At 49.0% G+C, this 16,006-nt stretch overlaps 11 protein-coding genes and 1 non-coding gene across 12 annotated transcripts; 3 read left to right on the top strand and 9 right to left on the bottom strand.

Moving 5' to 3' along the window:
* Positions 1-73: 73 nt before the first annotated feature.
* Positions 74-1,663, bottom strand: HCM1 (Hcm1p; the record flags this gene model as incomplete). Its single annotated transcript, XM_037281867.1, has 1 exon — positions 74-1,663. One exon carries the CDS (start codon positions 1,661-1,663, stop codon positions 74-76), a length of 1,590 nt encoding a protein of 529 aa, XP_037137762.1.
* Positions 1,664-1,918: 255 nt separating this feature from the next.
* BUD31 (U2 snRNP complex subunit BUD31) lies at positions 1,919-2,392 on the bottom strand (the record flags this gene model as incomplete). The annotated part of the gene is made up of 1 exon (XM_037281866.1): positions 1,919-2,392. One exon carries the CDS (start codon positions 2,390-2,392, stop codon positions 1,919-1,921), a length of 474 nt encoding a protein of 157 aa, XP_037137761.1.
* Positions 2,393-2,512: 120 nt separating this feature from the next.
* On the bottom strand, positions 2,513-2,611 carry HG536_0Atrna3S. The gene is given in 2 exon segments: positions 2,513-2,558; positions 2,574-2,611. It is a non-coding gene; the product is annotated as a tRNA-Ser (tRNA).
* A 107-nt stretch (positions 2,612-2,718) lies between these two features.
* Positions 2,719-3,369, bottom strand: HG536_0A09020 (TenA family protein; the record flags this gene model as incomplete). Its single annotated transcript, XM_037281865.1, has 1 exon — positions 2,719-3,369. One exon carries the CDS (start codon positions 3,367-3,369, stop codon positions 2,719-2,721), a length of 651 nt encoding a protein of 216 aa, XP_037137760.1.
* Positions 3,370-3,764: 395 nt separating this feature from the next.
* Positions 3,765-5,561, bottom strand: TVS1 (Tvs1p; the record flags this gene model as incomplete). Its single annotated transcript, XM_037281864.1, has 1 exon — positions 3,765-5,561. The coding sequence occupies one exon, from the start codon at positions 5,559-5,561 to the stop codon at positions 3,765-3,767; it is 1,797 nt and encodes a 598-aa protein (XP_037137759.1).
* Positions 5,562-6,024: 463 nt separating this feature from the next.
* Positions 6,025-6,384, bottom strand: TAH1 (Tah1p; the record flags this gene model as incomplete). Its single annotated transcript, XM_037281863.1, has 1 exon — positions 6,025-6,384. One exon carries the CDS (start codon positions 6,382-6,384, stop codon positions 6,025-6,027), a length of 360 nt encoding a protein of 119 aa, XP_037137758.1.
* Positions 6,385-6,469: 85 nt separating this feature from the next.
* YIH1 (Yih1p) lies at positions 6,470-7,288 on the top strand (the record flags this gene model as incomplete). The annotated part of the gene is made up of 1 exon (XM_037281862.1): positions 6,470-7,288. The coding sequence occupies one exon, from the start codon at positions 6,470-6,472 to the stop codon at positions 7,286-7,288; it is 819 nt and encodes a 272-aa protein (XP_037137757.1).
* Positions 7,272-7,661, bottom strand: MPP6 (Mpp6p; the record flags this gene model as incomplete). The annotated part of the gene is made up of 1 exon (XM_037281861.1): positions 7,272-7,661. The coding sequence occupies one exon, from the start codon at positions 7,659-7,661 to the stop codon at positions 7,272-7,274; it is 390 nt and encodes a 129-aa protein (XP_037137756.1).
* Positions 7,662-7,832: 171 nt separating this feature from the next.
* On the top strand, positions 7,833-10,541 carry PWP2 (snoRNA-binding rRNA-processing protein PWP2; the record flags this gene model as incomplete). Its single annotated transcript, XM_037281860.1, has 1 exon — positions 7,833-10,541. One exon carries the CDS (start codon positions 7,833-7,835, stop codon positions 10,539-10,541), a length of 2,709 nt encoding a protein of 902 aa, XP_037137755.1.
* Positions 10,542-10,686: 145 nt separating this feature from the next.
* CTR86 (Ctr86p) lies at positions 10,687-12,309 on the top strand (the record flags this gene model as incomplete). The annotated part of the gene is made up of 1 exon (XM_037281859.1): positions 10,687-12,309. One exon carries the CDS (start codon positions 10,687-10,689, stop codon positions 12,307-12,309), a length of 1,623 nt encoding a protein of 540 aa, XP_037137754.1.
* Positions 12,310-12,370: 61 nt separating this feature from the next.
* THR4 (threonine synthase THR4) lies at positions 12,371-13,912 on the bottom strand (the record flags this gene model as incomplete). Its single annotated transcript, XM_037281858.1, has 1 exon — positions 12,371-13,912. One exon carries the CDS (start codon positions 13,910-13,912, stop codon positions 12,371-12,373), a length of 1,542 nt encoding a protein of 513 aa, XP_037137753.1.
* A 231-nt stretch (positions 13,913-14,143) lies between these two features.
* Positions 14,144-15,778, bottom strand: RSC6 (Rsc6p; the record flags this gene model as incomplete). Its single annotated transcript, XM_037281857.1, has 1 exon — positions 14,144-15,778. One exon carries the CDS (start codon positions 15,776-15,778, stop codon positions 14,144-14,146), a length of 1,635 nt encoding a protein of 544 aa, XP_037137752.1.
* Between the last annotated feature and the right edge of the window lie 228 nt (positions 15,779-16,006).

Here is a 16,006-nt window from a genome sequence, read left to right as displayed (position 1 = left end):
ACCGCTCCCTGCTTTGTTAGTCTAATTGATACAACCATTTCTGATACAAATCTATTTAAACCCATTTTAAGCTCTAACTCCTTCTCCTGTTCTCTTTTTCCTTATCCTGCACTTCAGTATCTTCTTGAGAAGCTGTTGCGCTCAGCTCTAATGCTCCATCGAGCGATGCGTTGTGGTCTGCAATCGAAACTGCCTGATCCTGCGTGGCTCGCTTCCACAGTGAATAGAGATCTACTCCGAATAATCCACCGGCAGAGAGTTTCGTTCTACTGAGACCTGGAGCGCCATCATATCCTGGCATTCGCTTGGCAGAAGCCAGTTCGGTTGCGGTTGCGCCTGCCGGCTGATTTGACGACGTGCCCGCAAAGCCATTGAGTATTGGCGAGCAGTACAGATCCTCGAAGAGATGTGATGGAGTTTGCCATTTTTTCAGCGAGGTGTTGCCGTCCTTCGGCGTCGTTATGAATCTGCACGGTGTTCTCAGGACGCCTTGTTGCTGCGATGTGCTAGGAGTTCGGAGAATATCCATTTGCTGGTTTTGAATGCTTGAGTTATCTGGTTGCTTGTCTCGCGAGCCATCTAGGCCGGTCGCTGGGACGCCTAATCGTTCAGTGCAAACCGGATCCAACAAAGTGTCACTTGAGTAATTTTCCGCCAACGGCGACGCCTCCTCAAAGCTGGAATTGAACGAGCAGGTGTATCTCTTGAAGCTATGCGACGACATGAATGCGTTCTGGCTGGAAGTTGTTGCGATTGGGCCGAATATGCTTGCCGAGTCGTCAGAGAGCACCCTCGGAAGCCCCAGCGTTGTGTGAAACTTCTTCAACGAGTAGGGCGGGCTCAGAGTGTTGTAGTTATTCTTTTGTCCCTCAGGCAGCGGCGGCGAATCCGGTTCGGCAAAGTCAGCCACCGTGAACTTTGCGTGAGAGGGCATTACCGCGGGTGAAGAGTTCATCTGTAACAAAGCATTCCCACATTCACTTTCGCAATCCGACTGGTCGCCGTCTCTGAAGGGCAGATTCGTCACGTCAACAGGCTGCCCATCGCCCGTGCCAAATTCGAAAAACTGATCGATATCCCGTAGCTTTTCCCTCACTTCTTCGTAGGAGGAGGTCTCGCCCCTGAAGAACTTCATCTCATCTCCCCACTTCACTTCCCAAAAGTGGCCCTTTCCGTCGCAAGACTTCTCGGTCTTCACAAAAGCCTCGTTCAGCGACAGATTGTGTCTGATGGAGTTCTGCCAGCCAGCGTCCTTCTGCCTATAGTACGGGAAGTGGCTCGAAATCCAGCTGTAGATCTGCGATAGCGTCAGCTTGCCCTCCGGAGACTGCAGGATCGCCAGCCCGATCAACGTTGCGTATGAGTACGGCGGTTTTTGGCCCATTTCCCCGTTATCTCTTCTTCTCTTCAGGGACTGCAACAGCTCCTCCAAAGTCACGATACCACTAGAACGTGTTCCGTCCGTCTTTTGTTTCTTAGCCCTCGTACAGGCGATAGGCGACGATAGATCGGGCGAAAGCGGCGCTTTCGAAGTCCCACCCGAACCTTTCCTCACCGTAGAATTCGGCGGCGTCACAACACTCTCATTGCTCCTCTTTCTCCCACAGCCAGTCTCTCCAACACCCACCACGGACCGCACACCATATCTTGTCTCTTCAGGCATCCCGTTCTCAAACAGCTGCCCACCGATCTCAGCCTAAATACCACCAGCTCTCGACGATGCCACCCTGATATATATCGCCAACCAACGTACCAATGCTGCCTTGACAATTTTAGTACTCTTCATCTACAGCTGAGACACGAAACTTTTGGCGTTTGCATCGAGACGCGTCGCGTCTCGATGCCTCACGCCTTGGGCCCAACAAGACAGGAGCAGTCTGACGGGTCTCGCTACTCCGGCTGGCTCAATTGCGTTGGCTCAGTCGCTGCTGGCGCAGCCTCGACATCCGCAGTGCACGCACTGCTTGAAAGTGACGGCTCTGCCGGTCTCGCGGGCGTCGTTCTCGAGCTGCGCTCTTGGCACTCGACATATGCAGGTAGTGCCGTCCGCGGACTCGGTGGTCTGAATGCATCGCAGACAGCACAGCTTCTCGTAGCCCTGCTTCTTCCACTTCGCGATCAGCAGCTGGTCCGCGTATTTCTCCTGCAGCAGCCACTGGTACAGCTCGCGGGAGATAGCCTTTCGGCGGTAGAACAGACTGTAGACGTACCGCGATCTCTCGTGGTGGATCCGCATGATCTCCCAGAGCGGCTCGTTGGCCTTGGAGCGCATCTTCGAGCTGCGGGAGTGCTCGGCCGCTCTCAGCTGCAGATCGAACTCTCTGAGCGTCGGCTCGATCCTGCCGAACCCTTCCGGCGCAGGGCGGCTTCTCTTGGTCCTGATGCGCACCATACGACGTGCAATAGGAGTCTACTGGCTTCAGCCCTTGACTACGACACACTACAGATGATGGGCAATTTTTTCCATTGTTATATATATACGTAATTGTTAGTAGAGTAAAAAAAATTAAATCGACACCAGCAGGATTTGAACCAGCGCGGGCAGAGCCCAAGAGATATCCGAATTTTATACCATTCGAGTCTCTCGCCTTAACCACTCGGCCATAGTGCCAATTAATTGTTGAATTATTAGTGTAATAGAGATGACCATATCGGACTACTACTGCTACTACTACTAGTATATCTAGCGTTTCAGTATATACGTATTTGAATTCGTACTTAGGCTGTATAGCAACTTTGAAAGAAGTCGTACTCTAGTTGCAGCGTCTTTTTAAACATATCTTCGACTTCCTCGATCTTGAGCTTGTCTGTCTCCTTCCGTAGGAACTCGAGCCAGGTCTCGAACCGCTCGCCGTCGTGTAGGTCGATCCATTTCTGGTGTTTCCAGTGCAGGTTGGGCTTTCTTGGCAGATCGTGGGCCCATTTCCAGTAGACGAGCTCTGCGATCCACATCGCGGTGATCAGCTGCGGGTACCTGTAGAGATCGCGCCTGGCCCTCTTTTCTTGGAGCAGATCCATGTAGACCTTGACTTCTGGTAAGTAGTCGCTCAGGTAGAACTTGCGCTCCTGCTCAGTGACAGCGGGTTCCAGTAGTTTCAGACAGTCGTGGAAGTAGGTGTTCTCGGCGTTGGCGAAGAACCCGATCTGCTTGGCCAGTGTGATCAGACTTTCGGTATCCGGGGCCATCGAGGCAGTATTGCACATGCCTCTCATGCCCGACTGGAAAAACAGCAGGTCCTGCGCCAAGTATATGTAAAGGGTTCTGTCAGGAAGGGTTCCTTGGCATAGCTCCTTCGTTAGCGGGTGCTCTGTGGTTTTCCTGAACAGTTCCTGGTACTTGCTGATCAATGCTTCGGTTGTAGATACCATTGTGCGCTGCTGCGGCCGCCAGAGCCATCCTAACAGGCAAAGCTGCGAGAGAGCACTCTTTTATAGTTTATTCCAGAGCGTCGTTTAGTTCCAGAGGAAACTGACAGAGCATCAATTGGCACATTTCTACTCGCTTAAGGGGCTATACGCCCGGTGATTTGTTTGACATTAAGCATATCTGATTGTGTTTTGAAAGTTAGCAATAGCTGTCAATGTGGTCTAAACTGTACAAAGCATAAATATGGTTGTAAGGTAAAAAAAAATAGAGCTTGCTAATATTGGAACTACAAAATATTCTAATTAATGGTGAAGAATGCAAGCCTTTGGTTTGAGGACAAATTTAGCGAATGAGGAAGCTCTTCTATCGTAGCGGCAGCTGTCCAGAGCACAAGTGATCAATTGATTCGGTGTTGACGTCTCTGCAGCCAGTTTTTCCAGAGGAAGAGGGACATTTCCCATGCCATCACCAGAGTGATGAACCCGACGCTGATGTTGAAACTAAACATTGGCGTGAACCCGCGATATTCCATGGCTTCTATAACCTGATCAGTGGATTCCATGAAAATCAAACCGCCGCAAAGCAGGCAAAACGAGGTAATGAGTTCAGTGAAGGGTTTGGAAGGTTCGTAGTTCTTGTTTGGGACCAAAAACAATAGCACAAAAGTCAGCAGTCTGAAGAAAGAGCCATACGAGAGCAGATACCCCCATTGCACATGAATTGTGGTGGAAGTCTCCGAGGCTTGAGCATGCTGCGACATCAGGATACCTGTCCAAAAAATAGTAAATGTTGGGAATGGGTTTGGCGAGTAGCCGGGAGAACCAGCATACACATCTTCCTCAGCGACCTCATCCGAGTGCTGCAGGGCGTGGTTAAACTTCCAGTCATTAAGTTTTATCTCCGAAAGCAAACCGCACAGCCCAGAGCCGATATACATGAAGGCAATCGAGACGTGCTGCAGATCCTTAGCCGACCAAGGGCCGCCCGGAGCGGCCAAATGCTCGAGGAAGATGTTTGTCGAGCCGTAGAAGAAGATCAAGAACGATTCGATGCCCTCCATTGTAATCATACCTTTAGGAGTAAGCATTCTGCGGATCCAGGTAGGGTTCTTGCGAGCGAACTGTTTCTTGGTAATGATCACTTTGTTCCAGGCCCAACCATTGTGTCTGCCAAACCCGCAATATCTTGCCAGTGATACGAGCCCGAGACAGATGAAGACGCCGCCCTTGATCCAGTGGGCCAGCAGATTGAAGATACGAGCGCCCTTACCAAGTAAATTACCTACGGCGATGCCCATCGTAACGTCGATGAAAAGATACATCAACAACGGGTAATTGAGCACGCTAAAGACAAGCGATGCAAACGTACCGAACTTGCTAGCGAAGCACTGGATCAACCCATTGGAGAACACTTTATTCAGCAACGAATCGCGCTTCACAGAGCTCATCGACTTAAAAGTGCCCGAAAACGACCGACTCTCCAGGTCGATCGAGTCCTTGTTACCAGCGTCAGCCCTCTGCGTCGACTCGGTATGGTCGTTCTCCAGCCGTGACTCCTCGTTGTTAGTCTGCGGCGTCGAAGATCCCTCCTCATTGTAGTACTCCAGCGGAATGAAAAAATTCTGCTCAATCTCTGCATCGCCTCCGATAAACCACTTCGATGCCTGGCATATCACCGCCGCGGCAAAGTGAACCACCACCAGCACCAGCAGGATCCACGAGGTCGCCCTGTAGGCGTTCTTCGGATACCAGTCGTACGGGAAGCTTGTCGAAAACACACTCAGCGCCAACAATGACGACAGAGTCAACACCAGATTCACAAACAGCAGGGGCAAAAACCACGAAGAACCGATGCTATTAAGTGCCAAACAAACCGGATACACGAACACTGCGCTCACCAACAGACTCCCCGCATGGTACTTCAAGGCTGCCCTGTTGCCAAGCTCCGTGTTGAAAAACGTCGTAGTGTTGTATTCCGTCCAGTAAAGTCTTTCCGCCGCAGTCAGATCGGGTCGCTGCAGGATAGGCAAACCGTGTAGATGCTTAGGCTCGTGCGGAACCGGCACCAGAGTCTCATTGCTGCCCATCATCGACGCCATCCCATTGTCGCCACCGCTCATCTCCATTTCCATGTCTCCATGCGCCCAACACAGGCTAATAAGCGCCAGCAGCGCCACATGAACCCTCAATCTCATCCTAGTAGTCGAAATCGAGTCTTGCTATGCCCTCTTTGGCTTGTCTCTTGTTCATAAAGTGAGTTGTTTTTCGCTTCAGGGATAGCTCTTAATAATGCTCGCTTAGAAGAGACCCTCGGCTGTAAGAGGCACTCTGTCTAAACAGTCTATATAAGAGCTCGCAACCGCCGAGAGAGCAGGTTGCGGGTCCCGGGTCTGTCGCTGGGTCTGGCGTCGGTTTGCACCTTTTTTGCAGCCATGTGGCATCCCTTTTCCAGAGCGGAGAGCTCCCTGGCGGCCCGCTATCCAACGGCAACGCTGCTGGCCCGCTCGAGCAGGCCCATGAGCCATTGCAGGCAGCCGCCAGCACGCAGCTCATCGGCGCTGCAGTTGTCGTGGCGACGACCAGCGGCTCGTCGTGGGTGACAAGTATACCAACAGGGCAGCCGATTTAGCCGCCGAGCTCCAGACAGCCGCTGCGGCGCTAGAGTGCTGCCAGCTCCGCTGGCAGCTCGTCTAGCTGCCGGATGGGTATTTCGTGCCATTCCTGCTGCGGAAGCAGCTGCTGAGCGAGCTGCAGCCGGTAGAGCAGCTTTTGGCGGATCTTGTGGAGCTCGGGCGTCGCTGGGAGCGGCTGGAGCCGCTCCAGGCCCTCCTGGCAGGCAGCCTGGGCCTCGAGACCGCGTCCCAGCTTGATCAGACAGATGGCTCGGTTGCTGTGGGCCACCGGGCTGGCAGGGTCCGTGCTAACGCATTTGTCGTACCAGACCAGTGCTCCCGTGTAGTCCTGGCTGCGGAAACAGGCGTTCCCGCGGTCCTTGCAGGCGTCAAAAGTCGTGGCCATCGCTGTGTGTGCGTGGCTTGTGGTTGAGAGTGCTGTTGGCCTCTTGTAGCAGGGAAAAAACTTTTCAGCTGGAGTACACTACTCGATGAGCTGCAAGAAGGAGCCATTGCGAGCGATGAACGCTGATCATGAGGAGTTGCTGCAGGAGCTGGAGTCTATTGACGCTATATACCCGGGGTACATGACCGTTCACACGGCGGATTCGACAATTGTGTCTATCAAGGTGCCGCAACATGAGTATGTCACGGTTCAGATATCGTTTCCAGCGGACTACCCTTCGAAAAGCAGCCCCAGGGTGATGGAATTGCGGTTTGATGACGATTCCCGGCTGGTTTCACACGACGCGAAGTTTCTGCTGCATCTGTTCCAGGAGGTGATGGACTCTGCTTTCTACCAGAACGGACGTAATGCCGTATGTGTGTTCGATTTTCTCACAGAGCTGGACAGGGTGCTGTACACGGAGCCCGAGCAGAACGACCGCGCCGTCGAGAAAGTTGTGCTGCCAACGGACCCTTTTGAGCACTGGTATGCGTCGCAGCCGATCACGGACCGCGGTTCCACGTTCATGGGGTTCGCAACCAGAGTGAGCTCTGAGACCGAGGCGTTCCAGCGTCTGGAGACGTTGAAGACCGACTCCAAGATTAGGAAGGGCAGCCACGCGATGTGTGCCTGGCGAATAAAGCAGCGGTTGCAGGACGACAAGCGAGAGATCATCTTCCAGGACTCCGACGACGACGGCGAGACCGCTGCCGGGTCCCGAATGCTGCATCTGATCACTATCATGGACGTTTGGAACGTCATGGTCGTCGTGGTCCGCTGGTTCAACGGCGCGCACCTCGGGCCTGACAGGTTCAAACATATCAATTCTGCCGCTAGGGAGGCCGTGCTCAACGCGGGGTTTTGACCTGCTTCAGTATCTTGTCTAGGTCATAATCGTCATCTTCCGTGCCTTCGCTAGACCTTTTGGTTGAGTCGCTGTGGTCTGCTTCGCCCACTGTCCTCCTGCCTCTCACGATCGGGTTGCTTTCCCGCTTCACATCTGTGATACTGACGTCGCTTCGGACATTCATCCTCCTCCTGGGCAGTATAGTCTTCTTCCGGAGCTTCTTCGTCCTTGGCAGGCTCTTCAATTCCCACCGCGAATTGTCTGGTACAGCCGATTGCTTTGGCTCTTCGCCTGGCTTTTTGTCGTCGCCATTCGGCCTCTCCGGCTGCGAGAACTTCATGAACTTCATGTTCATGACTCTACTGGACAGCTTAGCATTCGCTTGGCTCATCGTACCGTGCCAATGGCTCTTCTATTGCCAATAGCCCACTTTGCTGCTTTAATGGCTATTACGTATGTAAAATTTTTTTTCACTCTATGATGAGATGAGATGGTGAAAAAGAGACAGGCTAGACTAACCAAAGTTTGATTGATAGTCGAGCAGCAGCGGTCCGATAGTGCCATGAAGTCTGATTTTAAGTTCTCGAATCTATTGGGTACTGTTTACAGGCAGGGAAATATCGTTTTCTCGCACGACGGAAGGCAATTGCTGTCGCCAGTTGGCAATAGAGTTTCAGTGTTTGACCTGGTCAACAATAAATCGTTTACTTTCGAGTATGAGCACAGGAAAAATGTTGCAACGCTAGATTTGAACGGACAGGGTACGCTTCTGATCTCTGTAGATGAAGATGGTCGTGCGATTTTAGTGAATTTCAAGACGAGAAGCGTGCTGCACCATTTCAATTTTAAAGAGCGTTGTTACAGCATCAAATTCAGTCCTGATGGAAAGCTGTGTGCCCTGGCGACAGGCAGATTTCTGCAGATTTGGAGGACTCCTGAGGCCGGGGAAGACCGCCAGTTTGCGCCGTTCGTTCGCTATCGTGTCCAGGCTGGCCATTTCCAAGACATCGTGTCGCTTACGTGGTCCCAGGACTCCAGATTTATCATAACTAGTTCAAAGGATTTGACGGCGAGAATATGGTCTGTCGACTCTGAGGATAAGGATCTGGCGTCTACCACGTTTGCGGGTCATAGAGAGGTCGTTCTGGGTGCGTTTTTCAGCGCAGACCAGGAGAAGATATATACCGTCAGCAAGGATGGTGCGTTGTTCAAATGGGAATACGCTCCTAAAGATCCTGAGGACGAGGAAGACCTCTCGAAGTACAGCTGGAGAATTACCCAGAAGCACTTTTTTCATAACGAACAGAACAAGGTCAAATGCGTTACTTTCCACCCGCAGTCCAATATCTTGGTTGTGGGGTTTAACAATGGTGAGTTCCGACTTTATGAGTTGCCTGATTTTACGCTCATCCAGCAGCTCTCTATGGGCCAAAATCCAATCAACACAGTGAGTATAAATTCTTCGGGAGAATGGCTTGCTTTTGGCTCTAGTAAGCTGGGGCAGCTGTTGGTATATGAGTGGCAGTCAGAATCGTACATTTTAAAGCAGCAGGGGCATTTCGACTCGCTGAATGGGTTGGCCTATTCGCCAGACGGCTCGAGAGTGGTCACAGCAGCTGAGGATGGTAAAATCAAAGTTTGGGACGTTGTATCAGGATTTTGTTTGGTTACGCTGGAAGGACACACATCTTCAGTCACTGCTGTTCAGTTTGCGAAGAAAGGCCAGGTTCTGTTTTCCTGTTCTTTAGATGGTACAGTCAGAGCCTGGGATCTCATAAGGTATCGTAATTTCAGAGTATTCACTGCTGCGGAGAGAATACAGTTCAGCTGTCTGGCGGTGGATCCATCTGGTGAATGTGTTTGTGCGGGCTCCATCGACAGCTTCGACATTCACGTCTGGTCTGTTCAGACTGCTCAATTGTTGGACTCCTTATCAGGACATGAGGGCCCCGTCTCCTGCCTATCGTTCAGCCAGGAAAATAGCGTGTTGGCCTCTGCCTCTTGGGATAAGACTATCAGGATATGGTCCATATTTGGTAGATCTCAACAAGTGGAACCGATTGAAGTTTATTCGGACGTCTTGGCTCTAACGACTAGGCCTGACGGTAAGCAAGTCGCCGTGTCAACCTTGAAAGGACAGATCTCAATATTCGACATCGAAAGTGGTAAGCAAGTGGGCAATATTGATTGTAGAAGAGACATCATCTCAGGCAGACATCTCGAGGATAGATTTACAGCAAAGAACTCAGAAAGATCTAAACATTTCACTACGATTAACTACAGTTTTGACGGCCGGGCCATCGTAGCTGGCGGTAACAACAATTCCATTTGTCTTTACGATATTCCTAACGAAGTGCTGCTGAAAAGATTCGTCGTCTCAAGAAATATGACGTTAAATGGTACTATGGAGTTCCTGAATAGCAGTAGAATGACAGAAGCTGGCTCTCTCGATCTGATTGACGAGGACGGAGATAATTCAGACTTAGAGGACCGCATAGACAACACACTTCCTGGTTCAAGAAGAGGCGGCGATTTATCCACGAGAAGAATCAGACCCGAAATAAAGGTGACTTCCGTACAGTTCTCACCAACAGCAAATGCCTTCGCCGCCGCTTCGACGGAGGGTTTGCTAATTTATTCCGTGGACGACTCTTTCGTATTTGATCCATTCGATTTGGACGTCGATGTCACTCCTCAAACGACTTTGAACGCATTACAAGAGAAAGAGTATTTGAACGCCTTTGTCATGGCATTCAGATTAAACGAAGAATATTTGATTCACAAGATCTATGAGACAATTCCGGTATCGGAGATATCTCTTGTCAGCGCCAGGCTGCCTGTCGTATATCTCGCTCGTGTGCTCAAGTTCATTGGTGATTTAGCCATGGAGTCCCGCCATATTGAGTTCAATCTGCTGTGGATCAAAGCCCTACTATCAGCCCATGGAAGCTACATTTACGCAAGAAAACATGAGTTCGGCACAGCAACCAGATCGATACAGAGGTTCATAGGCAGAGTAGCGAGAGACGTCGTAAGTGCCTCAACGAAGAACAAATATGCATGTAACTTCATCACTAATACAAGTGCAACAGCGCCCTCAGAGCATCTCGACGAAGAAGTTCGACTTGACGGTGGCGGCGATGAAGATTCGGACCAAGATATGTCGGCCGCTTCTGATGAAGAGGAAGCTTGGACGGGATTCGACGAGAAAGTAAAGAATCTACCTCTAGAACAGAAAGTTGAAGATTCGGATGATGAAGAATTAGTATAGACCTTTTAAATACCAAGATTACATCGAGAGCTGCTTAGCTTCAATCGAAGCTGAGCATTATGTAGCCTTTCCACTGTTTGAATTAAAAATTCAAGCGATGAGCAGACGCAAAAGACGATAAAATACTCAATATCGACACCACCAAATGCCTAGCGAAGCCGTGAGCTCTGTACGGCAGCTACTGTTAACCTTTGAGGCGACGTTACGGACCAGTCCGACTAATATTGATGCTTACAATGGCTTATTGGGTCATCTGGGTGAAATAGTGCAGATATCAGCCAAGGACGAAAGCTTCCGGATGGAACTGGCCTCATCTGAGGAGCTATGGAGCAGATTTAAAGTTGCAATTGGAAAAGCTAGGGAAGTTGCTGGCATGGTAATGAGTGATCAAGAGACAAGCTTTATCTACGTGCGAACACTGAGAGGCCTCACACTATTACTGAGGAACATGTCAGCCTGTGATCTGCCGTTTCCACGGCAGATGAAATTTCTGGATGAGTGTACTGTGACGTTTTTGCGAATCGCACAACTGAATCCCAACATTGATGAAATGTTGATCTCCTACTACACTATTACTACAGGCTTTTTGCATAATATCACCAAAGACATGACTGCATATGAAAATATGGCTTTGGAACCATTGATGCGTTTTCTGGAGTATCCAACTGAGCATCTTATCAACGATCAAAAGCTCTCTTACTGCTATTGCACGCTGTTTTTGAATTTAACTGCCAGCGAAGACTTCCTGTATGCTTTCTTCAGGCAGACGTCTTGTAGCAAAATAATACATGACAACATACTTGGAGGCGTCGCCAGACATCACTCCGTCATACTCAAGGGCCTAGGTAAGGTGAATGCCGATGAAGAGAAGTACGAGATCACCTCGCTGGATGCGGTTTTATTGAAAACATTCGCTAGGCTTGCTGCTAATGAATCGTTTGGTCACTATTTAGTTCAATGCGAGAGGGAGAATGCTGACGTGTTTTTTGATGTGCTGAAATGTCTACGACTTGTGGTAACAAGTAGTGAAAGGTGGGACAAGTTTACACTTACTGTATTGATGACTTGGTGCTTTCCAATATTTGAAAGGGCCGCCCAATCTACTGTATCATACTTGGAGAAGAAAGCTACAGATGAGCAGGAGGCAATTATCTTACACAATAAGCTTACTATGACGATGGACATAATGTCTACCCTGGCCCAATATGATCATGTTCAAAAATTTCTTCTGTCATATGGTGCCTTAGAGATTCTAATTAGATTACTGAGAGCCTTGCAGAACAACCTGGTTCGCATTAACTTTTACAAGAACCCCAATGGCACCATCAAGGGACTGAAGACGACCGATGGCCTGGGAAGTGAACTTACTGATGAGCAGCTACTTTCCAAGAGAATTGATTACAGCAACTTTCACATAAAAGCGACAAATTTTCCAGAATGCAAATTATTGATCATTGAAATACTGACTACGCTCATTCACAATAGACGGGACGTTCAGGATAAAGTACGGGAATTAGGCGGCTTAGAACTGATTCTTTCTAATTGCACAATAGATGATAATGATCCATTTATTAAGGAGAGAAGTGTGATATGCATCAAGTTTCTGCTAAAAGATAATGCTCCCAACCAAGATTTCGTTGCTAAGCTTGAAGCGAAGAAAGTAGTTCAGGAGGAAGCTTTGTCTACCGCAGGCTACGAAGTTAGAATAAATAGTTCCGGCGAACTGAAATTGGACACAATAAGTGACGACAAATGCGATGGAACATAGTGTTGAAGGTCATTACGGTTTATAAAAGTGCGAACTTATATTAGTTGTTTTACTCAAAAATTCACAATCCCATCTTTGCAAGCTCCTCCTCGATGACAGTTTTAACTAACTCTGTATCAGCTTTTTCCACTAGTTTGATCTTCTTCTCCAGGTTTCCCAACTTCTTTAGCTCCTCGGGCAACACATCCTTCTCGAAAGAGTAATCACTGTAGGAGGCCAAAGCGTCGTTGACGGCATCGGCAAACTTAGCTGGGTGAGCGGTAGAGAGAGAAATGTAATGCAGAGATGAATCGTCGTCTGAAGCAATCAATCTTTCAGTAGCACAGACACCGACAGCAGTGTGAGGATCAAGGATATACTTCTCTGGGCGTTGAGAATCTTGATACATTTTCTTGATGGTGGCCGTAGTTTCAGCATTAGAAACTCTCTCCGAGGAGAAGTCCTTTAGCGCTCCTTCAATAACGACTTTGTCCACGGTAAAGCTGCCCTTAGTCTTCAGCTCTTGGAACCAGGTGTTACAGATATCCCCAGCTTTCAAAGCATCGTGGCTTGTCAAGTTCTCGTAAGCTAGATACCAGAGTAGTCTTTCGAAGTTCGAAGATATCAAGATATCCATGGCTGGCGATAGGGTGGCGGCAACTTTATCAGAACGTTCATAAGTACCGGACTTCAAGAATCGATCTAGAATGTCGTTCTCATTTGTGGCGATAACTAGTTTCTCAATTGGCAAACCCATTTTCTTAGCGAAATAACCTGCCAAGATGTCACCGAAGTTACCACTTGGGACAACGAATTTGACTTTATCGGCCTCGCCGCCAGTTGCTTGGAAGTATGAATAGAAGTAGTAAGTCATTTGAGCCAAAATTCTAGCCCAGTTAATGGAGTTGACGGCACCGACGTTGTGTCTAGAGTTAAAATCTTTATCACCAAAAATAGCCTTCACAATGTCCTGACAGTTGTCGAAAGTCCCCTTGACAGACAACGTCTGCACATTCTTATCTGGAACGGTTGTCATTTGTTCCTCTTGAATCGGTGAGATTCTACCAGTTGGATACAGGATGAAAACAGAAATGTCCTTCTTACCTCTTAAACCGTAGATGGCAGCAGACCCAGTGTCACCGGAAGTGGCTCCCACCACAGTAATCTTCTTTCTCTGCTCTTGGGGCAAGTCTTTGTTAGTCTTTTGCAGGAAATACTCAAACAGGTTACCCAAAAACTGTAGGGCCACGTCCTTAAAGGCGTAAGTTGGTCCGTGGAAAAGTTCCAAAATATGTAGATTCTCCTTATCACCAGTAACATTCTTGGCCAACGGCGTAACGTCAGAGGCACGGAATGTGGAGTACGATCTTTGGATCAAATCTTTCAAATCAGCATCAGGAATTTCATCCTGAGCAACGTACAATCTCATGATCTCGAAAGCGAGATCTTGGAAGGAGAGTTTCGACCACTTGCTAAAGAGAATCTCCTGAGAAACTTGTGGGATAGTTGGTGGGATGAACAAACCACCATCGCTAGCCAAACCTTGAATAACCACTTCTTCGAAGCTTTTAGTCTCTGGAGCGGAAGATCTGGTGGATCTGTAAACTTGAGAAGCTGTAACCATCGCTGGAGATCTCGTTTGGAGCTAAGAAACTAAGCAAAGATAAGATCAAACACACTATTTGACCATTTTAAATCTTGAGTCACCTTCCATATGCTTGACTGCTTGAAAAATTTTGGCATACCCATTGAACTGGCTTGAAGCTCTATCATTATGAACGAGGTAGTAGTCTTATGAATTAACTTGAAGAGATGAGCTTTAAGCTGGCAGCCTTATTAGTAGTTTTGGTGGTCTTCACATCCTGCCATTGGCGAGCAGCACTCCTAGGTTCTCGAATAGCATGGCTTGGTTCTCCTTATAAAATTGCGACCGTCTCACGCTATCTTCGTTGAAGCGCTCGTCTCCCGACAAAACCCTCAGAGCATTAGCCATCGAGGCCATGTAGTCCTGTAAAAAGCGAACCGGGTCCTGTGAAAGCTTATGGTAGAACTGGTACCTATTGGAGCTTGCGTTGAGTTGTAATTGAAGCGCGTTGGTGCGAGCGTCCAGTTTTTGTAGCTCGGTTTGCAGCTCGCTGGTAAGCTTGTTGAAGTCCGCAAGCAGGCTTATGCCTTCTTCAGCTAGCTCATCCCGTGGCTTGCCGCCGGGGGAGTGGGGGTCGTGACCTGGAACTTCAAGATCGAACACTAGTTCGCCGTAGGTTGAAGCTTTGTCCACTCGTATTGTGTAGTCGATCTTGATGGGTGGGATAGGCGATATGTGAGCATTGATGAGAGGCGGGATTTCTGACAGCTTCAGTATGGTTGTCTTGGGCTCCTCATCGGTGGGTGGCTTTTTGGGAAGCAATCTTTGAAGATAGGCGTCAAGTTGAACCATTGTCTTTTCGCCCTTGGTGCTATCTGAAGAGCTGTTGATGGTGGCCTGTGTCTCGGAGACGTCGTTGATAAGCAGATTGTTCATCAAAATGTACTTGTAAAGAGAATACAACGCTTCATGTAGCGAGCCATGCGAGATACCGATCAAAGCTGCCAAGTCGGGAGAATACTCAAGGTCGTCTCCCGTCAGCCCCTGTGGCTGGATGGTGATCGTACAGTCTACGTTTTCAGATCCAGGTCTCTTGATGTCTAAGCCGTCAAACTCAACCGGATTCTTTGGATCGAAGTGCCATTCGACCGCATCTGCAATATCGCTAGCTGCTTTTTCTGTGTTGCTTCCCTGATTTCCGTCCTTGGGCTGTCTCGAACTGTCCCCGTTTGCGCTCAAATCCCCGGTACCTCCTGGTAGCTGGAGCGGCATTGATATATTGAGCATATTCTCGGCATCGTTCTCCTCCGTACCGGCCATCGCTACGTCCTGTTCATTGCCTTTTTCCTCGTTCTTATCTTCGTTATTCTCTTGCGTCTTTGGCTTCTTGAAGTCAACAGCGATAGCTTGCAGGAAAGAGCTGAACTTGGGCCTCTCAGGGTCTTGCACATCCCTATTGTCCAGCAATCTGCCCTCGATTCTCATAGTCCAAGTGCCATCGGAAGACTCCTTCTCCGGGTTCTGCCACGGCTGGTCCTCTGCGATGTTCGACACGTACACTCGAAGATACTTGACGTCCTTCTTGCTCTGAGCATTCTGACTCGTCTTGGAGTTATTCCATTGCGAGACACTTTGACGAAGGTCGATCTTTTTTCTGGCTAAGTACACGTCAATCCTCTTCTCAGACTCTATCAATTTCTCGTACAGGCCCAGTTCAGGCACCAAATCGCTCAAATATTTGGGTATGTACGAATCAGTGGGCTGTGTGGTTGGAATCGGATTAGTCTGCTGTCCCATTGTTCCTCCGTTCGCCTCTCTGCCTGTTTGTGAAACCGGCGTCCCACCAGCACCTCCAATAGTAGATTGATTGGGCAAATTAGATTTCATGGCTCTGGCACCGCTCATCCTCAGCAAAATGTAGCTCCGAGCTTCTGCTTGTCTCTTGTTTGCCCTCCAGTTGTATGTTGAAGTTGTAGTTTTGACTAAGTTTATCCAGCTTTAGAACCTTGAAAGTTTTTTCACTATAGTCAAGATCAGAGGCAAACACCGCTATAAGAGCGTTTAGAATCGCCCTACGATCTCGTCCAGACTGCTGGTAGGATTTGCGAGGATTATCAACCAGTTTCTCCGAAA

This window comes from Torulaspora globosa, chromosome 1, assembly GCF_014133895.1.
Source record: "Torulaspora globosa chromosome 1, complete sequence".
Lineage (NCBI taxonomy): Eukaryota > Fungi > Ascomycota > Saccharomycetes > Saccharomycetales > Saccharomycetaceae > Torulaspora > Torulaspora globosa.
This window is presented reverse-complemented; position numbering and strand designations above follow the sequence as displayed.